Here is a 25167-nt window from a genome sequence, read left to right on the forward strand (position 1 = left end):
CACCACAAGAAGGGCGCAAATCAGGCTGTGGCCATGCTGGTGGACGGTGTTAAGGTGACACTGCTACCACCACCAGCGCCACGCCAGTAGAACGCCGCCAGCCATATTATGACAAATAATACGGCCTGGCGGTGTTCTGCTAGTGGCCTCTGCTGGTGGTAGCAGTGCCCTGTCCCGTCCCCTGCCGGAAGACCCCCTGGATCCAGGTAAGTTGGGTTTCCGACAGGGGAGGGGTGTGGGGGATGTTCTGAGTGTGTGGGGGTGTGTGTGCATGAATGTGTGAGTGTGTGCATGAATGCAAATGTATGTGTAGTGTTGTTTGTGTGCGTGTATGCATGTGTGAGAATGCGTGTATGAATGGATATGTGAATGCGTGTCTGCGTGTCAGTGTGAATGTGGTACGGATATATGCATGAATGAATGGATACATGCGTATATGAATGAATGTGTGCCTGAGTGAGTGTGTGTATGCGTGGTGCGTGTCTGCATGTATGTGTGTGTGTGTGTGTGCAGACACGCACATACATGCAGGCGTTACGAACGCCACGAAAACCATGGCGGTAGGCACAGTCAAAATGCCTGAGGCGGTACAATAGCGGCAGCCGGGTTGGATATTCTGATATCCAGCCCAGCAGCTGCTACCGCCATGGCGGTTGGAGTGGTACATTGGCGGGTTGGCTTCAGCCAACCTGCCAATGTCATAATGTGGAGGTATGTACTGCCAGCATGTTTGCGGTACCACCGCCACATTACCACCGACCGCTGGGGTCAAAATGACCCCCATAATGTAGCAGGCAAGCGAGGATTCCACACAAGGTAGTACAGTACAGGCAGTGTGACTTACTGGGGAACTAGAAACCTAGGGAACTGAGGGGAAGGAAAACAACAAAGGTGCAGGAACACAGATGCAGGTTACAAACTATGCAGGAGTGAAATACTCAGTGCAACTCCTTTCGGGTTTTCATCTAAAGATGTACTTTGTGAACTTCCCTTATTTCCTCACTCTGACTACTTCACCCAGTAAGTGAGACATACTGACCCCCAACTAATGTCCTGCTCTAAGTACTGTTATGGGCCAGCCGTCCAAGCCCATTCTCCACAGTCTCTATCCTGCAGTTTTGTTGATCTTAAAGGTTATTCTCGTTATTCTGGTACATCGTGATGTTGTGGTGCTGAGTGGATTGCTTAGGAAGTGCACTGGACCTTGTGGTGCTTAAGCAGTTGAGTCTACAATTTCCCAATTCAGGTCTTACATGGGACCTGACAGATTTTCCCTCACATTCCACTGTGTTGTAGTAACCCCCTTGACCCAGCTCCGCTTACTCTCTAAGTGTGTCTGTTACTTCTCTTCCAGGGGATCCTCATCAATAGTCATAAACATTGAATATTCCCGCCCTTGTGCGGGGACCCCGGAGCATATATATAAAATACATACATATTATCATGTGTAAAACAGCAATGCAGGCTATAATCATAAATAGGCTAAAATGCTTTATTTCTATGCAAGTTTTTTTTTTTTTTTTTTTATATTATAAAATCACAATAGATCATAAATATCTACCTAAGCCCCCAAAAACTGGACTTAGGGAAGTAAACAGCAGTAAATAGCAGAGAAAAATAGAAAAAAACTACATTGAAAAACAATGAAGCATTCTTAGCCAATAGGCTGCATGCAGGTTAACACAGGAGAACCATAAAAACTTTGGCACCGTGCCTTTAAGACCCTGAGCACCTCCAGTATCCCACCATGCCTCAGGGGTGAAGGGAAGGTGACAGTTGGTTCACAGTTAGGTCAGTTCTTTTTTCCGGCTTCTTCTGAGAGGATCCTGGAGCATTGAGCTCTCAGTTTTTCTGAGTTTTTCTTCAGAAAAATCCTTAAAAATAGTGTTTTTCCTGTTTACTCGACAGATAACATCTTTTGTCTGAGTTTGGAAGTCTTTTTTGACAGAAAATGCCATCTCTTTTTGTAAAATGTCCTTCTTGTGGGAAGAAGAAAGCCCAGTCAGACCCACACTCTCTGTGTATTGTCTGCCTGCCACAGAGTCACTGTCCTGACACCTGCAAGTATTGTAAGAACATGTCAAGGAGGACTCTCAAAGACAGAGAGAAGATCAGGCTACATGGGCTTCAGGAGAGGAAAAAGTCAACATCCTCTTCACTTCCCAGACCTACAGCAGAAGGAATGGCCCGATCGACGTCGACAGGTAGGATTGTGCCTGTTTGTTCTCCATCGACGTCATCGGCACCACCGTCTCACCGGCATAGATCGCCGTCGACGGCGACCAGACCGACGTCGAGGGACAAAACGTCGAAGCATGGACACAGGGGTACATCTCCGTCGACGGCAGGCCGCCGTTCGGCGTCGAGCCATCTCCGGCGCTCCCGTTCGCCGTCGAGAACGTCTCACCCCTTGGCGTCGAAGGACACGACACCAAAAACACCTCGACGGCATGAACATCCGCCGTCGACCACTCGCCACTCAACGTCGAGACACACGACGGCGAGTAGGTCCAGGTCCCGCGATAGGCGATCGGCGTCAAGACACTCGACGGCAAGACCTCCGACGTCAAGACCTTCGACGTCGAGAACAGATCAGCCATCGCAACCTTCGACGTCGAGGATGCAATCGACGTCGACACAACCTTCAGCTGTGTCACAGGCAGTAGAGCCAGCGGACAAAGCTCCCTCACCGGTGGTCTCTATAAGGAGTGCATCATCCCATTCCAGAGCATCGGGGCATGTTTCTCCCATCACTCTATCACCCAGATGGTTAGAGAGCCTGAATAGACCGGCAGCATCCCCGGATTCACAATACTCTAGGATGTATTCTCCTACTGCCTCATTACCGAGAACGCCATCGCCTACAGCTAGAGCAGGACGGGCTCGTTCTGCTTCTCGTCAGCCGACCACAAGACCTGCACACTCTGCTACAGCCTCTCGGAGCAGGTCCCGTTCCCGAAGGAGAACCAGGTCACGAACACCACGCAGAAGATCACCTTCTTGGTCTTCTTCAGGATCGTCTGTTGGGCGCTACTCCCCCACACTGACAGATTCTCCACCTGCTAGGATTTCCCCGGTGGATGATATCACCACTTTTAATGAGGTTCTTCTAAGGGGAGCGCAGAAGCTAAATATTGAGGTACCGCAGCCGGCCACCTCATCCTCAGTTATCTTTGAGACCCTACAACACAGATCAGTCTCGAGAAAACTGCTGCCACTAGTACCGGGTTTGCTGCAACCGACTATGGACACTTTTCTGTCTCCAGCCACTCTCAAGTCTGCCCCGGCTAGGATTCAAAAGAAATACAAAGCTCCGGAACAAGATCCTTTATTCCTGCGGAAGGATCCGCCACCGGACTCTGTGATCTTAGCCGCAGCCAGAAAAACACACTCTGTGGCATCATCTTCCACAGTCCCCCCGGATAAGGAGAGCAGACACCTAGACTCTCTGGGGAGAAAGATGTGCGGTACGGCGGCATCTGCTATGAAGGTCTCCAGCGCCTCAGCACTTCTGGGCAGATATGACCGCTCTCTGTGGGACTCACTCCACAGATTTACAGAAAAGTTGCCCAGGGAAGATAGACAGGACTTCCAGGAAATCTTGCAGGAAGGGGGCCTAGTATCTAACCAGGTCATCAGCGCGGCGGCGGATGGGGCGGATTTGGCTGCGCATGGGTATGCGCACGGAATCTGCGCTAGGAGGTCTTCCTGGCTACGGCTCACGGGTCTGAAACAGGAAGCACAGCAGCGCATTTTGAACCTCCCATTCAGCGGGAGTTCGTTGTTCGGTACCCACGCGGATGAAGAGATGGCCCGAATGAAAACGGAAGTCGACACGATGAGGGCAGTGGGCCTGGAACGTAAAAAAGACTTCAGGCGGAGGTACAAGCCGTATGACAGACGACCATTCCAGCAGAGGGTTCAAACCCCTCACTGGTCTCAGAGGCCACAACAACGACAGGGACGTCCCCTGTTTCAGGCACGTAGACCCACAAGAGACCGAGGGTCAAGTAGACCTCAACAGTCTACAGCAAAGACACCATCAAAGCAATGAGGCATTGCTTCCCTCAGCACTGTGCACCACTCCGGTGGGGGGAAGTGTTACGCATCATCTTCGCGAGTGGCACTCCATCACAAAAGACAAATGGGTGCTCAATATTGTCGAACATGGCTATTCTCTCCTTTTCAAAAAACCTCCTCCACACTTGCCGCCAGCAAGGTGTTTTCCTTCTCATCTCAGCCTGCTACGCAAGGAAGTTCTCGCACTCCTACAAAAGAAAGCTGTAGAAAAGGTTCCTCCGGCACAAAAAGGAAAAGGGGTGTACTCCCGTTACTTTCTGGTGGCGAAAAAAGGTCAACAGGGCCTCTTCAGGCCAATTCTGGACTTACGGCTCCTGAACAAGTACATAAGAAAACAAAAGTTCAGGATGCTAGCCCTTCACCAGATTGTCCCGCAACTGCATCAGGGAGACTGGATGTGCTCCATCGACCTACAGGATGCATATTTTCACATCCCAATAGCACCCAAACATCGGAAATTTTTACGTTTCCAGATAGCGTCACAGCACTACCAATTCAGAGTCCTTCCATTCGGCCTGAAGTCTGCACCCCGAGTCTTTTCAAAATGTGTAGCAGTGGTAGCGGCACACCTTCGAAGACAAAAAATATTCGTCTACCCCTACCTGGACGACTGGCTAGTGAAGGCCTCATCTCCGGATCAGGCGAGAAAACATCGAGATATCGTTCTAAGAACTTTCGAGTCTCTAGGTCTTCAAATCAACCACGACAAGTCAACCTTGATTCCAACACAAAACCTCCACTACCTGGGAGCGATACTAAACACAGAGCTCCAAAGAGTGTATCCTTCGGAGGAACGACTTTTATCAATCCACAGGAAGTGTCAACAACTATTAACAGCCGATGCACCTACAGCTCGTCAGGTGACATCGCTTCTGGGCTCCATGGCTTCATGCATCTTCATTGTCCCGAATGCCAGGCTACGCATGAGGCCCCTTCAGGAGGCATTAGAGAACAATTGGAGCCAAAAGACTGGTCACTGGGAGGACAGAGTTCGACTACCAGCAGTGGCTTTTCAATCACTACAATGGTGGATGCACAGACCTCACCTGTCGATAGGTTCTCCGTTTCACCAGACAATTCCAGTCGACACTCTGGTAACGGATGCGTCTCTTCAGGGTTGGGGTGCTCATCTGGGTTCCTTCCAAGCTCAGGGTCTGTGGTCCGACAAGGAAAAGAACTATCACATAAATCTACTGGAGCTCAGAGCAGTCCATCTGGCTCTCAAATCTTTCTCTCCATTGGTTCAGGGGAAATCTATCCTAATTCAGACAGACAATACAACCACAATGTATTACCTGAACAAACAGGGGGGAACAAGATCACTACCTCTGTCTCGAGAATCCCAAACGATATGGCATTGGCTCCTGGCCAGGGGAATGTCTATCACAGCGGTACACCTGCCAGGTCAGCAAAACGTAGAGGCAGATTTCCTGAGCAGACATCTGGAAGACGCGCACGACTGGGTCCTACACGACGAAGTCGTCGAGGACATCTTCGGTCAATGGGGTCGACCCCAGTTGGATCTCTTTGCAGACGAAACAAACAAGAAATGCCCAGACTTCGCATCCAGGTTCTGCCGTCCGGGATCTCAAGGGAATGCCTGGTTGATCAACTGGTCAGGGACATTTCTCTACGCCTTTCCACCGATTCCCCTCATACCGGCAGTAATCAACAAATTTTACAACTCCAGAACCAGAATGATTCTGATAGCGCCACAATGGCCCCGCCAATTCTGGTACACGGACCTACTCAACTTATCGGAAAGACCTCACAGGAGGTTGCCGTGCAGACCGGATCTCCTGAGCAGAATGGAAGGCAGAATCCTACATCCCAACCTTCCCTCTCTGAGCTTGACAGCATGGCTCCTGAATTCCTACAGTATGGGCACCTAGGGCTCTCACAGGAGTGCATGAGCATCTTGAAAGAGTCAAAACGACCTTCCACGCGGCGTTCTTACGCTTTTAAGTGGAAGAGATTTTACATCTGGTGCTCTCAACAAGGTATAAATCCCATACGAGCTCAGGAGGACGTCATACTGTCCTATTTACTTCATCTGGCGAAGTCTGGTCTGCAGGTATCTTCTATTAAGGTTCATTTGTCTGCAATTACAGCGTATCGTAAGTCGCCTTCTCAGGAATCCTTCTTTACGATACCTGTAGTCAAGGATTTTTTAGAAGGCTTGAAAAAGGTTTTTCCTCCCATTCGGAGACCTTCTCCTCCATGGGAACTGAATGTAGTCCTGTCAAAACTTATGGGCCCTCCTTTTGAACCTATCCACAAGGCCTCTTTACAGCACCTTACGTGGAAGGCGGCTTTTTTGGTGGCCATTACTTCAGCGAGGAGGGTCAGCGAAATTCAGGCTCTGTCTTGCAGAGAACCGTACACGGTTTTTCACGATAATAGAGTGGTTCTGCGAACTCACCCATCTTTCCTTCCGAAGGTGGTGTCAGAATTCCATATCAATCAGACTATATCTTTACCGACTTTCTTTCCCAATCCGGAGACTCCGGCTGAGAAAGCATTGCACTCTTTAGACTTGAAAAGAGTGCTGAAATTCTATTTGGACAAAACAAAACCGATTAGACATTCTAACCATTTGTTTCTAAATTATGGTCATTTAAGAACAGGAGAGGCAGCGTCTAAACGAACGATATCAAGATGGATTGTGTCTTGTATTGTTAACTCTTACCAACTGGCTAATAAGAGATTACTGGCTAGGCCAAAAGCGCATTCCACAAGGGGAAAAGCGGCTACTGCTGCCCTCCTTAACAATGTACCAATTTCCGAGATTTGTAAGGCTGCTACATGGAAGTCTGTGCATACCTTTACTAAGCATTACTGTTTAGACTCGGATGCAAGAGCGGATGCCCAGGTGGGGCAGGCCTCTCTTAGAAATCTATTTGCATGAATATATATATTTTCCTGCACTTCTTTCAGACAGTCCGCAGAGTTTAGGGATGGGCTTGCTAATCTATTCAATGTTTATGACTATTGATGAGGATCCCCTGGAAGAGAAGGATAAGTTACTTACCTGTAAATCCTAGTTCTCTTCCAGGGGTATCCTCATCAAAGTCATAAACAACCCACCCTCCTCCCCGGACTCAAGTCTCCTGGAAGTGCAGGACAGATTATCTTTCTGATCAGTTACACAGATTGTCACCGTAAAAAAGTACTGACCTAACTGTGAACCAACTGTCACCTTCCCTTCACCCCTGAGGCATGGTGGGATACTGGAGGTGCTCAGGGTCTTAAAGGCACGGTGCCAAAGTTTTTATGGTTCTCCTGTGTTAACCTGCATGCAGCCTATTGGCTAAGAATGCTTCATTGTTTTTCAATGTAGTTTTTTTCTATTTTTCTCTGCTATTTACTGCTGTTTACTTCCCTAAGTCCAGTTTTTGGGGGCTTAGGTAGATATTTATGATCTATTGTGATTTTATAATATAAAAAAAAAAAAAAAAAACTTGCATAGAAATAAAGCATTTTAGCCTATTTATGATTATAGCCTGCATTGCTGTTTTACACATGATAATATGTATGTATTTTATATATATGCTCCGGGGTCCCCGCACAAGGGCGGGAATATTCAATGTTTATGACTTTGATGAGGATACCCCTGGAAGAGAACTAGGATTTACAGGTAAGTAACTTATCCTTCCCTTCTCATTCTGTTTACTTTTTGTAAAAAAAAAACAAATATATATATATATATATATATATATATATATATATATATATATTGTAGGAAGCTGTCCTGGCGTATTGAGTTTACCTAAGGTACTTACACCCTATTCCAGGTATTCCCTGGCAGTGTCTAGAAGCCAGGCTCTCTAGAGGTAGTTGTGGATGAGCAGCCAAGGCTTATCTAGGAGACATGCAGAGCTCATGCAATACCACTGTAGTCACACAGCACTTACACACATGAAAGAATACACTCAATGTTACAAAAATAAAGGCACTTTATTATGGTAACACAGCACAAAAAATACTAGGTGGCAAAGTCCATGCCCCCATCAGAGACTAAAACAGCCTCAGTGATTTCCCTAACTAAACCAGCCCCCACTACACTTCCCAGAGTTAGCCCTTCTACACCATTGGATTGGTTATTATTGTTATTATTCCCACTACCACTGCTTTTGCTAGGGACACTAGAGGTAGGAGTGGTGGCTTGGTGTTTTTCCTAGTGTAGGAGCTGTCTCCTGGCATATGGCCTTTGTTCTTGTACTTGTAACACCAATGCTTTTTCACCTGTTTGTAGTGGAAGAAGTTTTAGACCCACCTCCAGAAGAGTTTTGTGGGCCTGATGAAGACTTCTTTTTATCTTTGTCCCCACCTTTGCCCTGAGACTTAGCTGCTTCCCTTTTCTTGTCCTTGCCATCTGTTGTGTCAGCGTCAATTCATTCAGGAGTGGTGTTGTGGTCATTTTGAATATGGAGAAAGTAATCTGCATCAAAGTCGACACTCCCCCCGGTCTGATATTACTCCTTTTTGTGATGTTCCTGCCACAGCGCATCAGACCACGGGGGAGTGTCGACTTTGATGGAGATGACTTTCTACCTATTCAAAACTACCACAGCACTATTCCTGAATGAATAGACACCGACACAACAGATGAGTTGGCGTCTGTTCATTTAGGAGCAGTGTTGTGGAAATATATATATATATATATATATATATATATATATATATATATATATATATATATATATATGTATATATATATATATATATATATATATATATATATATACCGTCATCAAGTAAATTGAACCTTATAAGATTCTGCACGTCATGCTGACCATCTTTAAATGCTCAAAAGATCTTCCCTTTCATGTTGAAGTCCTCCTCAATGACATAAAGAAAGTTGCCTCTAACCAGATTCTATCTGAAAGTTTAGAAATTAACTTGTAACAGTAATGAAGTGCCCCCATCGTGAGACAAAAAAATCCAGACACTTTAAAATACCCTCCCTAAATCGTTGTTGGCACTCTTCAAATCTATAATCCCTTTTGTGAGTTTATGAAACCACCCCAAGCATATAAAGACAATCAACAGACCATAAAGTCTGTCTCTATACCCGTGATCTTTAACCTCTGTAGTGCTAAGGACAAGATGGTCTGGCTGTGCTGAGGACGAGGCCATTTCGTCCTTAGCACCTAAGTGGCTTCCACTGTAGATATAGGTCTTGAAAAGGCCAACACTTCTTCCACAGTGCCTTTGTCCTACTTTAATGTGGTTCAAACTGGGCATAGATTGGTCCATCACTACAATGTTAGCATTCTTCCATCTTCGTTACCTGATTGGAACCAGTCTTATGAATTATAACCCAGCTGGACCAAGGAGTTCTTTAAACAGGAGCAATCTTAGCTAATGGAAAGCACATTTGCACCCCTTGCCAATTTTTTTAATTGTTTTAAATGATATTCATCAGTTTTAGATTTCTGGTTTAATGCAATGGATATTAGACCTACATCTTCATTTCATTCTTCATAGCTGGCTGTCTCATAGTTCTAAGAAGTGTGTATTTATCTCTAAGAATACGTCATATCCTGCCTTTGAGTCCAGCATCTCTGAATTTGGTATTTAGTATTCCTTATATTGAATGACTACAAAATGAACGCCTGGGATTTTATTTGGATTGCACAGAAGTACTGGTCAGATGTCCCTTTCAAATATATAGTGCACAATATTATGTATTTAGCAGGGATGGTCCCTTCTTTTGAGTGCTACTGAGAAGGACCTTGGCCATTTTTATTTTTTTCAATTGTAGTTGTTATGTAGAGGTCCACTTGAAAGTGGATCCTCTGATGCATACTTTTAACCTGTGGTAATCCTGCCTTTAAAATAATCCCTGGCACTAGACTGGATCTAGAATTTCAACAGCAGTTGAGTCCATTCGCTGGTAAGTGACACAGCTGGGCTTTACCATAGCCTGGCACCGTCCCAGAAGTGACGACGAGCAGCTACATATAGGCGCCACCTCTGCAAGCTGAATGCACTTCCTTTTATTTACACACCCTTCAGTGCTAATCTGGATATCAGATCCCAGCTTTGTCGGTTCTACCAACACCTTCATTTGACATAGCTAGTGTGGCAGGGAAAATGCCTCATCCCAAAGCAGCAGTTTTTAAAGTGTTGCATCTGCAGAGAGCATGTTTTAGTCAGAGACCCGCAGGCTGTTTGCATGTGGTGCCTGGGTTCCACTCATGACTCAGTCATGCTACAAATGCTTGTTGATGCCCCTGAAGGCAATCAGTGAGTGGGAAGCTAAACACTTGAGGAGGCACTGCCAAATAAATGTTAAGGGACTGTCTTGACATAACATACAGTGAGAGCGATGTCATGGACACCAGTGTTGTGCTCAGATGTCATGTCTATTTGTGAACTACTGGGTTTTCTAGGGACACCCAGGCATCCTTACTGGCCATTCCTTTTGCTGGACCAAGACACTTTTCAGAAAAGGTCAACTCAGCGCTAGAACACTTCAATGACAGCCTGCTTCCTAGCCTTGCTCTCACAGGCGCACATCTTTCATCAGCAGTACAGAAAATTAAGAAGGGTATGTGCAGGGTCTGGACTGAGGTAGTTTTTCCCTTCTACGTAGGTCAGTCCATTGTCTTTCCTGCTTTTTTCTCAATGCTACATAACTTGAAAAAGGAGGATAGCCCTTGTTTTTTAATTGAACCCACAAAGGTATTCTGTGTAGACAACCAGCCCTTTGTGGGCTTTGCTGGTGCCAAGAAGGGAAAGGCTGTCGAAAAATGGACCTTGTCCAGTAAATCGCCCAGTGCATAAAGACATTCTATGCTGTGGCCAAGGAGAAACCCCCTGATGGCCTACCAGCTCATTCTATACATCCCAATACAGCATCTTCGGTAGGAGTAGTTCCCTGTCCTAGTCACCAGCCATGCTGCTGTATGGACATTTGTGTTTCCATTTCCATGCACTGCTTTTTAGTTTGAGTTAACTTTTCACAACATTGACCTTAAGAAGATACTGCTTGGTTGTCTATTCTAAAGAAGATTGATTAACAAGAGCAGGCAGGCAGGGGCTCCAGGCCCAAATGGGATCCCACATGCTATTTACAAAACCTGGGTTTTTGGGCAGAAGGCTGGTTGTGTTTTTTAATAAATCTTTAGAGCTCAAAGCCATCCCAAGCTCTTGCCCGGAGAACTACCATTTAATTACTCTAACAGAATCTGAGGCAAAATATTATGCAGGTTTACTTTTAGAGGACCTTTATAGCTGGTGAACTGAAAATATTATCCCGGCCAATCAGTCAGATTTCATTAAAGGACCCGGAATGACAGTTGATATCCTATCCCTTCCCATTACCATAGACAAATGTAAGCAAAGAAGTCAACCTCTGTATTTGTGTTTTGTGGATTTTAAATCTGCTTTCAACCTGGTACAGCGTAGTCATTTATGGGAAAAGTTAGCCTCATGGGGTATTCCTGCACGGTTACTAAAAGCTATACAGATGTTATATACGGACACATGCGTCAGAATGAAGGTAGGGGATGGCTCCTTTCTGTCAAGGAAATTTGAGACAAAACAAAGATTCAAGGAGGGCTGCATGCTTGAGCTATATCTTTTAAATCTTTTTTTATCTGATCTGACTGTTAAGCTAAACAAGGTGAATACACATCCTCCAAAGATCGAAGACATGTTTATCTCGAACCTACTTTATGCAAATGACGTAATCCTTTTAAACCAAACCAAAGTAGGATTATGGCGATTCATCGCTATACCAGCTGAATTTGCAGAGGTGAATGTAATGATAATTAATGAGAAAAAAACTAAAGTTTTGGAAGTAAGCAATAAAATACATAAAATGTGCAAGTGGCACCTACAAGGGCAAGAATTAGAACAAGTTAAATATTATAGATATTTGGGCATATTATTTGATAAGAGTGGATCCTTTAATCCCCAAAAACTGGATTTACAGCGGAAAGGAAATGTGCTGCTGCTTGCTTTCCGTACTCTGCAAAGATCGCTAGATGTCCCTAGTTATCAACATCTGTTACAAGTAATTGCCGCTAAATCAACGGCAGGCATTAGTTACGGAAAGTGAAGCTCTGCGAGGAAGAGATGCTGGTACTCTGAACGGGATAGTTGGAAAAGTGTTCAGGTTCCTGTTCCACCTTCCAGGGAACTCCTCTCAGGCTCAGATCAGGCTAGAGTTCGGATACTTGAACCAAATCATAGCAAGGAAGGGTAACTATATTAAGATTTGGGAAAATTTACAACAAACAAAGGGGCATCAACTGTGTCAGGCACTTTGGAAGGGGATGAGTTTGAATTCTTCAGCTCCATCCCGGCAATATTTGGATCAGGCCCTAGATGATTTGGGAGTTCGGTCATTGTAGGATAAAAGTCTCCCTTATGATGCATTTAAAAAAATCATAAACCGCACAGTGAAGAGTAAATTTTTAATTACGGATAAGGGTCTTTTCACGGACAGATCTCATTCATGGATGATAATAAATGAGTATAAAATCCAAAAATGTCAGTTATATCTAGAGTCGGCCAAAAAAAGATAAAGATTTACTTATTAAATGTCGTTTTGGCCTTCTCCCAGGTGGTGTCAACACAGTCCCTTGGGAGCGATCTGGTTTAAACTCTCCATGTATCCTGTGTGGTTGTGGGGTGGAGGACTTTAACCATTTGGTTTGTCTGTGTAGGGGGTTATTAAATGAACGTAGAAGATTTTGAAGGTTGCCTTTTATCAGAGAGGTGTACAAAAGTGCAGTCAACGTGTGATCGGCTGTGTTCTGAATGCGAGATTAACAAAATGTTATGCTTGACATAAAAAAAAATTGTACGCACAAAGCAAGATTAATTTAAACGATGCAGCTGAATGAGGCCTTTTAAGGTTTGATAAAAAAAATTTAAAAGGGTTTTAAATTACTTTTTTTTATCTTTTTTCTAAATTTTGTAGGCGGTGGATATGGCTGTTGACATGTGACAAATACACAGCATTTTTTAGGTTAATACCTTACTCAGCACTTTATTGCTATATTGGTGGATTGATAGGGAAATGCCCAATGGATAATTAGGGTGTTCAATCCCTGGAAACTGAAGTATATATGGACCACAGTCTAAACACTGGTGCACTTTAAAACCACTTACCTTGTTTGTTATAGGCTATATGGTTTTAGGAGAAAGCATCTTGTTGTTATATATGCTTTTGTTGTACTTAGTTTGTATGTAGTGTATTGATTTTTTTTAATGATTTTATAGGTCTATAGTAAAAATGTATTTAAGAGTATCGCATCTTTTTATTTGTATGGTGTATTGCTTTGATTAACTATGCACTTTAATAAAATAAACTCTAGACTCAAACTCAAACTCTAAAGAAGAGGAATCTGTAGTTAAAAGTATCCATAAGATGGACAAGTTACTTATCTTCAGTAACACTCTTTCGGGTGGGTACTCTGTTTGCCGTAGATTCCTCATTACCCTACCTCCTCCCCAAGCTGTTGAGTGAGCTACTATATGTGCTAGAAAGATCATCAGTTATTTACAACACACTGTCACCTCCAATTTGTCATGATTAATCCGTGTCTGAGGCAGAAGAGGGCAAGAGAAAAAGTGACATCAGCACACAGGGGTGGCATCTCATACCTGTCTTATTCAATGTAAATGGGCGAAACAATGAAAGCCCTTTTGGATCTTTTCTCTGCTCTCTAGCCCACCATTTATTGATAAAGGGTCCATATCATTGTGTGCCAGCCCAACTTATTTTCTGTTTCATATGTTTTTGAACAGTTGAGGATCACCTTCAACTCTGCAGCTGAGTCTGCAAATGCCAGCATTTCTAGAGCCATGCTGTGCAATGGATCCAGTGTGGAAAACCATCAAATTTTATTGGTGGAGTATTTTAAAGGATTCTTACAGAATTAACATTTATGATTGTAACATATTGGAATTATATGTTCTTTTGAGTCTGAATGTACTAGGAAACTTTTAGTCATATGTGCACCTACAACGCTATTATAAACTGACATGACAACTAGCAACTTTATGCTGAATTTTAATGTCTGCGGGAAGAAAACATTGGTAAAGGCGTTGCTCCTCTTCTCGTAAAGTGATGATGATTTCCTTGTTGTTGCAGATGCCTCCATGGGTGCTCTTCCATTAGAGGATAGAATCCAGATTACCTCACAGAAGACAGGCCCCTCTGTGCCTCCTGAAGTATCTCAAACTGACCAGGTATCAGCCCATGTCAACGGAAAAGCTACTGCCATATACTGGTTATGGGTGGATAAGACGTTGAAGGATCTAGGTTTTTTCAGTGACTTGACAGAATGGTGGAGTGCTATCTTGCAGAAGTGTTCATGCCCTGTCATTTAGCATAATAATGACTTGGGACCATTATTTAGTTTGGCAGAGCTGGACATAAGCCAAAAAGTTACAGATGTCCTGTGTGCCTCGATTTGAGCCTCGTTGACATCAGTATCCCACAGTCCCTAACTCTAAAATGTTTTTGATTGCCTTCAGAGACTACTTTCCTATAATGTGGTGGGTGACACCAAGTTGAGGCTACTTCATAAAGGCATTTTCTAGCAAAATATAAGCATAGAGGCTACCAAACAATCAAGAGTTTCTGAGTGATTTTCTCCTGTACCATTGTATAAGTGTTCCTACTAGCAGCATGTGATCATTTGACTTGCCAAGGATGGTCTAACCAGGTTGAGTGCACCTACAGTAGAATTTAAGCATAGTAGTTGCGGGGGTGAATGTGTACCTCTATCTGTCAATTACTGGTGCAGAGTGTGTTCAAACAAATATGTCCTTCACAACACAATATGTTACTTCACGCAGTGTATGACCTACAGTTTTTTCTTCTTTGAATATCCCACGCTGTAAGTGTAAGACTCTCTGAAGACTTGGGTAAATATTTGTCAATTGACACCATTATCTTTTACGTCAGCTCAATAGGGTAATTAGAAACTCTTGTTTGTTCTACTTTTAATTTTTAAGAATACTATCTTTTGGAAATGTTATAATCCTTTGTCACCTACATTCCGGTTGCTTTATCTTGTTCTTTTGACTGTACACTGTTGACAGTTTTTGCCTTTCTAGTTTCTGGCAGATACTCTCTTTATTTTATGCTTTTCTTTTTAAATTGGACTGACTAATCCTTGTGATGTTTAAAAGCTGAAGTTTTCCTTGGAGAAATTTGAGGCTTCCCGTTTAATGATTTGCCTTAAATGTCGCTGAACAAGGTATTTTTCACTTTGGGATGAGGACAGTATATTATATAACCTTAAGGGGTCTTAGTGCAAATGTCGTACTTTTTTAATCCTAAAATGGAAAGAAAAAGAGAAAGAGAAACCAATATGACTATAAGACTTAATAAATGTATGCATTTGTAGGCCTTTCTATATGATTTTAAACACTTGTCACAAACATTCGGGAAATTACATCTCATGTATTACTAATGAAACAGTCACATTCCATAATTTACATATCAGTTTTCATAATACCCCCCTTCCACACTCTACTGACTATATAAGCCCTTATTTTCCATATGTAACTCTGCTTCCTAACTGCACATATAGGTCTGTATGGTTGCCAGAAGTCTCTTGGGTGTGCCTTGATATGTACTATTGACAATATTTATCCATCTTTGTGCTACAATATGCCATTTCTCTAAGCCACACTTTGATTGTGGGGGCCATAGGGCCATCCACTGTGTTGCATCCCTCCTCTTGTCCAACAGTAATACCAAGGCGCTCAGTCTGCTGATCACCTTTAGGATATTTTCCATAAGTAATACAAAAAGGGCTCCAACACTCCTAGTCATCCTCTTATCATGGGCCTCGTGAGTACTGACCATTTGAAGTAGGGTTGGGCAGCCCCCAGACCAGTAACTGCTGGAGATGCTGGAAAAACTCTTTCACTATGGTATAGGAATGTTAACAAACAGATATAACAGGTTTGGTAATAACACCATCATGATTATTGACATTCGAGACAGTTTTGATAAGTGGTGTCTTATCTAAGGGTCAGCTTGTAATATAGCCTCTTCTGAAGCCCCCTCAAAGTTTTCCTCATCAAGTCTAAAATTTCCTCGGTGGCATATAGTTTGAGATAATTTACACCGTCAGGGCTCCATCTGAGATAGTACTTTCCCTCCCTGTACTTCACTGTATCAGCCAGTGGGAACTCCTGAGATTTATCCCAGTTGATTGGTAATCCATAATAAACTCCAATCCGGGTAGCATCTCAGATTATAGGTCCATATTTTTTGCAGGGTCTTGTATATACTAAATAATGCCATTGACATGTAACTACACTAGGGATCTGGACTAACGTTTGTCCCTCTACAGACATGGTTGTAGCTTAGCCAGCAGTCCATTGGTTTGATGAATAGGGCGAAAATAAAGGGAAACAGTGACATGTGCCACTGCCAATGAAGAACACGATGAATTGCACTCCATTCATCTTGACCATAGCACATGGGTTTGTATAGAGAGGTTGACTGAACTCAAACAATTCCTCCTTGACCCATGCGTCTTAATACTTCCTGCATTTATGTCCATTCTAAAGCATCAAATGCGTTCTCCACATGGAGCTCTACAGCCCATAATTCCAGATCTACTATATGAAGCACTGTCATCAGCATGCAACGGTTAAGTGCCGTCGACTGCTAGGGTATGAAGCGGGATTGCTCCGGGAGTTCCAACTTTAGCATAATTGTTTGAAGCAGTATTGGACTTTATTGTGTTGCCCGAATACGGCGAGAATATCAGCCATTGCCAGTGTAATTTTCCCACCGCCATTCATTATAATGGTAAGCTGTGCAGTTTCACCCCGCTTTCACATCGCTTTTAATACCAAGATGAGTGTTCTTCTGGGTCTGTCCCCCTCAGCATGCCCAGTCTCACACCTGCTTCCCCAATCACAACACTTCCCTGCCTGCTGTCTTTCTGAATTTTCCCAGGTTTTCTTGTAACTTGGCCAATATTGACAGCTCTTTATGTTTTCCATATTCTAACTCTTGCTGCTTAGATTCTTGCCCTAGTTTTTCGTCTGTCTATTGGCCACTGATGATCTATCTAGTGACAGTGAGAGGATCAAATTAACCCCCCCATCCCACAGAATAGAAATCACCCCATATTTGTAGAATTGTAGTTTAAGCTCTTCAAATAACTCTGGAATGTCTACATTTGAGCCATATATGAACTGCATCATTGGTGTATCATTTAGCCATCCCATGATTAATACCTAGAGGCCCTGTGTATCTCCCTTCCACTCTTGTAATGTAAATTTCATCATTTTCTTTATTATTATTATCACTCTCCTGGAGTAAGAAGAGTATGACGAAAAGTAACATTGTCACCCTCTCAGGGTTATATGCCTTCTCTAAACAACTATCTTGAAGCAACCAGTAAAATTTGCTGAAGTTGAAACGTAGCAAATATAAACTGGAAATGTATTTCATGAGGTGGGGTGACTCATTGCAAAAGACTGGCTCATTGCAAAAGATCGGCTTCCTAGTGTACAACCATACAATTGTAGTATTCCTAGGGGTAATCTTTATGATAAAAATGTTTCCAGGGGCTGTGGGAAGTGGTCAGTATTTTAGGTATAACAGGGTAAGCCCATGTCAGAAACTTGAAAATCAACAGACTTTTATACATGTCACATTGTTTAAATACATGTTAATCATGGTGTAGCACATGTTTAAATTGCTAGCTGAAAGTCTTCTTGTCCAGTAAAGTGTTTGATGAGTGGAGAACAAAAAGTAAAAACAAAAACTCTAGCTCACGAGATTTTACTTCAGCACACAGATGTTTATCCAGAATGGCTCCAACATTTTTGCTAAGTATGTAGCATAATAGTATTATTTTGTAATCCAATATGATCTTATTTCTTTTTTTGTTTTACGTCTGTGCATTTTGGTTGTGTGAGAGGAAAACATAGGGATAAGAGGTCTGTATGTTTAAAGTCTGGATTCCCTTGCTTGATAGTTGTTGTGCCTTCACTGCTCATGAGATTTCCATGTAGCTTATTTCAAAACAGAGGAATTCAAAAATGATAAGTCTTGGATATGCATGGATCGACCTCTTTTTCACTTGTTAATATCTTCTTGGAAAACTGAATAGTTTTTGGAGGTCATCCTTAACTAAGCATCCAGTAGGTTGCCAGTGTCGGAACAATTCTCATAGGTAGTCTAGCATAATTGAGTATAGGCCATGTGCTATTCAAGGTAATATATTTCACAGTTTCTGAGCTGGTGGGGATGGGTAGATTTTGTACAGAATATATAACAGGGACGTCTCTGGCACAAACTTAGTGGTTATGTTGGTGTCTGAGAATAGCTGTGTTTGTGGCTGTCCTCAGTTGGTGAATGCTATTGGACAGGGAAGATTAAAACCAGTTCAGCACTTGCCGGTCTTCAGGCGTGGCTTCCAAAAGAGGGTGCAGTAAGCTTCTACTGTTGAAAGTGTTGAACGCTACAGAGAGGTTAGGAAATATCAGTGAGCACGGAAGTTCCTGGTCCCAAGTGGGTGAGCTTTCCTTACTCTGCTACTAGTGGTCTTGGTGCTATCACAAACAATAAACTAATTGGCACTGAGCTCACAATTCAGCTTTAGGATGGTGAAAGTTCCTCAGACTACAATTATAAGACCTTGGCTAGGCATGGCAGTTTAAAACTGTGATATATGTGACAGCAGTCTTTGGGCTGGTTTTCAGAATCTGTTTTCCTTTAGTAAACAGTAACCTGTTCTGTCAACCACTGCAGTAATACTTCAGCGATCATCTTGTTGGGAGTATCCTTGATAGTTAAATGTCCCCTGCATAAGCATGATAGCCCACTCCTGGTGTTCTCAGTAACTCACACTGAGATCGTGCATAAACACTGAACAATGCATATGATGAAGCAGATCCCCATACTCCCACACAGAGCAGGAGATTCCCTATTGTTTTGTACACTTGTCACTCTTCACCCAAAGCAACTTGCCTGAAATAACCTTTCTCTGCATCGTAGGATCTTTAGTGATAGTCAAAAACGCTGAATAATTTTCTGCTGCAAGCTCAGACTTCTGAACACTTTCTTAAATATTTACTTGAACTTAGGGAAATGAGATTGAAGAATGCTCATCACTGAAAACTGTGTTCCTTAAATCCTCAATGTAGGTTGTCATATGTATTTGCCTTCTGAATGCTGTAGAAGAAAGGATGAAAGAACTGTAACAGAGACTTTTTAACTTGCTCTTTTTGTCATGGAAACAAGGTCTGCAATGCACCAGCTGCATGAAGAGAAAATGCAGCCTGATGGGCTACCACTGATAGAACTTATAAAGAGGCCTGTACCTTTAAGAGCCTCAGAAGGACAATATTCCACACTATAGTGTAGTGGCAGTTTGCCTGTGAGTATCAGTTATTTGTTCTGACTCCTTCAGGCAGGATCTCTGAAAAACTATGGTGTCTTCACACCTTTGAATAATTGTTTATTTTTCCATTTAGCCTTTTAAAAGGCAAGTTACTTGACAAATTAACATCTTTTTTGTTGAGAACAGACATTTTTTCTTGTTTCTGACTGAATGTTTTAGTCAGAAATTGTTTTTTATTCACCAAATGTCCAACCTGTGGAAGAAAGAAGGCGAGGTCTGATGATGATAAAGTCTGTGTGATGCTTCTTTCACCTTCGCACCAAACAAAAGCATGTGATATTTGCCAAAGAAATTCAAAAAGGATGCGTAAGGACAGAGAGGACATCAGACTGCATGGTTTGATGCAAGAAATAAAAGAACAGCAGGAGAGTCAGAAAAGGAGAAGAATGGAAAGATCTTCCTCTGAGCCTGTGGCAGAAAAGCGTGAAAAATCAGGTAAAGACTCCCAGAAAAGAAGATCCAAGGACAAATAATCTCCTTCTCGACATCACCATCGATATCGCACTCATTGACTTCATTCATTGACATCAAGAACATTGACTTTACCATTGAGAGGTTTGGCCCCATCTTTTTCTTCCAGAGAGGTGTTAACGTTGGAGCTACCCCATCACTGCTCAACGTCCAAGTCAGCGGCAACATTGCCATTGCTGTCATCGATGCTGAAGACTACGACAGCGCCACCTTTACCACCACCATATTCTTGTTCTATGTCAAGTCACCAATTGATGTCAAGAAGTCACTGTTCAACATCGAAGTCCCATCACACAACGTTGAAGTCAAAACCTTATTCAGTGTCAAAAAGGCATTTTTCACATTCTGCGATGCCGTTTCCACCAAAAAAGTCATGTCTACGTCTCTCGACACTGAGGATGCCTCAAGTGAGTCTTTCCAGACCTATTGACTCATCCAGGTCACCTTCATCACATTCCTCCATCTCTCAGCAGTCTGAGACCCCCAGAGGCCCAAATGGATATGACCCTTCCACCTATTAGGCCCAAAATACCAGCTGATGACCAGCTATAGGTCCCACTACACCCTTTGAACCTGTCTCTTGTGAAGAGGTTTTCAGGAGCCACTTCCATGTCATCAGTATGGAAAGCTCCAGTTAAAACTCCACCACTAAGGTCACCTTCCGACAGAGCCTCAATCATCCCCTCATGGTCCAGATGAAGATTGCCTTATTCAACGTCAACTCATTCTTCATATACCCCGACTTCACCTCCTCAATCACATGCTAGAATTTCCACTGAGGGTGACATTATGACTTTTCAGGACGCGTTAGGGTGCCACCAACCTAAACATAAGTGTAGATGCACCACAGCCTACAGTATTGGTGATCCTGGAAACACTGCAGCCAAGATATGCACCAAGACCTCTCTTTCCCCTTCTTCCTGGTGTAATCAGCATAGCTGAGGAAACGATCCTTAGGCCAGCTACAGTGAAATCTGCCACGCCAAGGGGCCTGAAAAAGTACAGACACGCCTTACCACATCAACTTGTTTGAATTCAAAGCAGTACATATGGCTCTCAAAGCCTTTCTTTCATCTCTCACTTCAAAGTCCTCATGATTCAAACAGACAATATCATTGCAATGTATTATATGAACAAATAGGATGGAACAAGACCAAGACAATTATCATTCCAAGCTCAGACAATCTGGCATTGGTCACTGGCAAGCCAAAATTTGCTAACAGCCTTTTACATTCCAGGAATCCAAAATGTAGAAGCAGACTTCCTCATTCGTTTTCAGAAAGACAATCACAAGTGGGTAGTAAGTGACATCTTCAAGGAATGGGGTACTCCAATGTTAGATTTATTCACCACAGCACAGAACAAAAATGCTGAGACTTCGCCTTAAGGGCTCCAGAACCACAGTCTCTGGGAAATGCCCTTTCTATCAGTTGCTCGGCTCCATTTGTCTGTACCTTTACACCGATTCCACACACACCGCGTGTAATCCAGAAACTGCAGAAGTCAAACATCAGAAAGATTCTAATTGCACTGTATTGGCCAAGACAACGGAGGTACACGGATCTCCTGCAATTTTCCATAGTACGTAACAGGCGCCTTCCACTCTGGCTGGATCTCCTATCCAGGCTTCAGGGCAAAATTCAGCATCCCACTATCCAGTTCTTTAATTTGGCAGCATGGCTCCTGAAATCACTCAATATGTTTAACTAAATCTTCCTGACAATTGTATTAACATTCTTAAAGAATCAAAGAGACCGTTAGCACCGTTAGCACAGTCAGGTTATGCCCTCAAATGGAAACGTTTCTAATACCATATCAATGCACATTACCCTATTGCAGTACAAGAGAATGTTATTCTCCTGTCCTTGGTTTATCTGGCCAGGTTATGTCTGCAGTTCTCCTCCATCAAGGTCCACTTAGCAGCAGCTACTGCATTTTTTAGAAGGACTAAAGAAAGTGTTTCTTCTAGTCAGAAGACCTTTTCCTCCTTGGGAGTTGCAAAGCTGATAGGCCTACCATCAAACTCATGTATAGATCAACTCAGCAACATTTATCATGAAAAACTGCTTTTTTGATCCCCATAACCTCTGCACGTAAAGTTAGTGAGTTGCACGCTTTGTCATCCTCAGAACCTTTCACAGTTTTCTCTCATAGCAGAGAGGTTTTGCATATCCTTCATTTCTACCTAACGTCGTTTAAGATTTTCATATTAACCAATCTATCACACTCCATACTTTTTTCCCTAACCCTACCACAGCAGCCGAAAGAACTCTACATTCTCTTGATGTTAAGTCAGGTGCTGCAATTCTCTTTGGACACGTCAAAGGGTATTAGGAAATTGAACCACCTTTTTATAAATTACAGTCCTTTGCAAGAAGGTTTGGCGGCTTAGAAATAATCCATATCAAGGTGGATATTTTCATGTGTTTTTTTCTGCTACCAAAGTGCTAACAAACAAAGTTGCCAGGTAAACCCAAAGTACACAAAAGCAAAGGCAGCTACTATAGCTTGGTCCAGACAAGTCCCCATCATAGATATCTGTAAGGCAACCACTTTAAGGCCTGTATGTACTTTTTCAAGACATTGTTGTCTAGACACAGACACTCAGCCTTCTGCAAAGTTCGGACAGGAAACTTTGCAGAATCTGTTTAAATAACTCCATATTAATTTTTTGTGGGGCTTGAGAATTGCTGATTGCAGGGTATGGAACAGTTAGCATATGTAAAAAAACACACACACATAAATCTAACAGCCACTGTGGATTTTTTTTTTTCTTTAGCTTGCTACTCTATTCAGCATTTGACTATCAGTGAAGATCCTACAATGCAGAAGGAAAAGTTATATACCTGTAATACTAGTTCTGCATCATAGATATCTTCATTGAAGTCATAAACGATCCTCCCTCCTCCCCAGCCGCCAGGGCAAGTCTGCTTTTAACTTTACGTAAATAAGACCTGACACTTGCATGCAAACTGCCACTACAGTGCATTGTGGAATAGGGTCTTTCTGGGGTTCTTTTAAAAAAAAGAAATTTATTAGAGAATTGCAATAGTTCAAAAACTGTACAGATTTAGAACAGATTAGAATACACCACGGCGTTTTTAGTGAATGATAAATGCAATCAGTAACTTTTTAAACCATTGTGGAGAGGCGGTTATTGGGAAAGGGAAATAAGAAAAAGAAAAGAGAGAGAGAAAGAAAGAGGGGTGAGGGAGCAGAGGTTGAATAATCTTGAAATTAGGTAGCTGCGCATCGCAGCTGGTGGGTAGCATCCTAGATACTATCTTGCCGGAGGGTTCTGGATAGTCCTTATGAAATATTGCCCTTCATAACAACCGAGCAGTATATCTGTGGATCTATAGTCAATGTGTAGGCTGGATTATCTGTCTTTTGGGTCAATGCTAGATGCTGAAGGCCATGAGCCATAATGGGAGAGGACTGAGGAGGGCTATAGATGAGTGTTTTATTTTTTCTGGCATAGTTGAGTCTGGGAAGAGTGCAGATAATGCGGGGAATAACAACCATCGCCGGGGTGTTTATCGGGTCATTACTTCTCGTTTGCAGCACAGGTGACCCGCATCAGAGCTGATAGAGGGCACTTGGTATGGAGGGAGGAGATGAAGGAAAGAAGAAAAAAAGAAGCAGGAGGAGAAAGAAAAAGGGGGAGGGAAAGGGGCAGAGAAACTGACGTAAGGGAGTTGTTGACAGTTAGGGAAGAGAACGCATTCGGGGGGTAGCGGGCTATAGAAGGGTAGTATACTGTTGTCCAAGTGATGGTAAGCGTAATGAAGCTGAAGCTCTGTATTTCGCTACATTGGAAGGATATAGGGGATATGGTGGGTGCAGGGTAGAATAGTCCGTTTTGCTGAAGAGGGGTAGCTTGGAGAAGAGGGGACTGGGTGGTGAGGGAGGGAATGGCTTAATGAGGGGGGTTACAGATGCAAATATTAGGTTTCAGGGAAGAAGGAGATCACAGAGAGAAGAGGTGTAATTTGAAGAGTGACAAATACATGGTGGGGGGGGATAGAGGTGAATGGGGAGTACAATGACAATGATCCAGGGCTGGAGGGCACCTAACGCGCTGTCTGTTCTGTCTGAATGAAGGGGATTTGGGGTGGTAAGAGGGAGATGTGAGGGGGAGGAAGGAGTGGAATGGGTGGAAGACGGGGAGGAAGAGGCTGTGGAGGGGGGCTGATGTCACAGCTATGGCAACAGTGACGGATAGGGACGAAGAGTGAGGGTGGTCGTTAGTGAGTGGTCCATGGTGCCCCTGTGAGGAAGGGAGTCCATACCTGATTAAATAGGGCTGCCTGGTCCTGTAAGTTATAAATGACACATTCGTATGGGGCTACCCAAACCATTGCCGCAATCCACTCTTCCAGGGCAGGGGAAACAGTCAACCTCCAGTTGCGGAGGAGGCCTATCTTTGCTGTTGCTAGCGCCGTAAGGAGTATCCTCTGTTGCTGTCGTGACAGGGCGGGGAGAGGTCCTGTATCGTGTAGGAGTATGAGAGAGGGGAGAGCAGTGACCGGAGCAGTAAAGAACCATCTACGGTGTAACCCACCACTTCCCACAAGGGCTGGACCGATGGACAGTCACATATGACGTGGAGCAAGTCGCATCGGGTCTCTGAGCAGCGCCAGCAGTGCGCATGTGGTAGAAGTCCTGCTCTGTGTAATTTTGCAGGGGTCCAGTACCAGTCATGGATTATCTCAAAGAGACAGAATTTCATTTGGGCTTCTCGAGTACCCCTGCCCAGGACGTCTGTTACGTCTGACCAGTCTTCCATGTCATAATCTTTCTGTATGCGAGTCTGCCATTTAGAACGTAGCGTTTCAAGGATAGGTTGTGAGTATAGATGTTGCGTAATTACCTCCTAGAGGCCTTCCATTACACCTTTCTGGTGACCCCATGTCTTAAGATAGGCAAAAACTGACGAGGTCTGAATCAACCAAGGGGCGGCTCCCATACATAATATATCTGTTGGAGGAAGTGTCCAAGTTGTAGATAGCGCCACTCTTGCCATGGGTGGAGATTGTACTCCTTCTGAGGTTCTTATTGGTACAAGCCTCTTTTTAAGTTCCTATAAGTGGTAGCCTACCAGACTGCATTTGCACTTCATGCTGTTGGTGCACAGGCAAACCTTTTTACTTGAGAAAGGATGCAAGTTTAAAACTCTCTGCTACAGTTCTTTCATCCATTTTACTAC

The 25167-nt window shown here is 43.4% G+C and overlaps 1 protein-coding gene across 2 annotated transcripts in view; it reads left to right on the top strand.

Moving 5' to 3' along the window:
• Nucleotides 1-25167, top strand: part of KIF17 (kinesin family member 17) — a 360746-nt gene that overhangs the window by 228904 nt on the left and 106675 nt on the right. For both annotated transcript variants that reach the window (XM_069240033.1, XM_069240034.1), the window contains exon 8: nucleotides 14195-14292. In XM_069240033.1, the coding sequence (XP_069096134.1) occupies nucleotides 14195-14292 (98 nt within the window). The remainder of the gene's footprint in view (nucleotides 1-14194; nucleotides 14293-25167) is intronic.

The sequence above is a fragment of the Pleurodeles waltl genome, chromosome 6, assembly GCF_031143425.1.
Source record: "Pleurodeles waltl isolate 20211129_DDA chromosome 6, aPleWal1.hap1.20221129, whole genome shotgun sequence".
NCBI classification, from domain to species: domain Eukaryota; kingdom Metazoa; phylum Chordata; class Amphibia; order Caudata; family Salamandridae; genus Pleurodeles; species Pleurodeles waltl.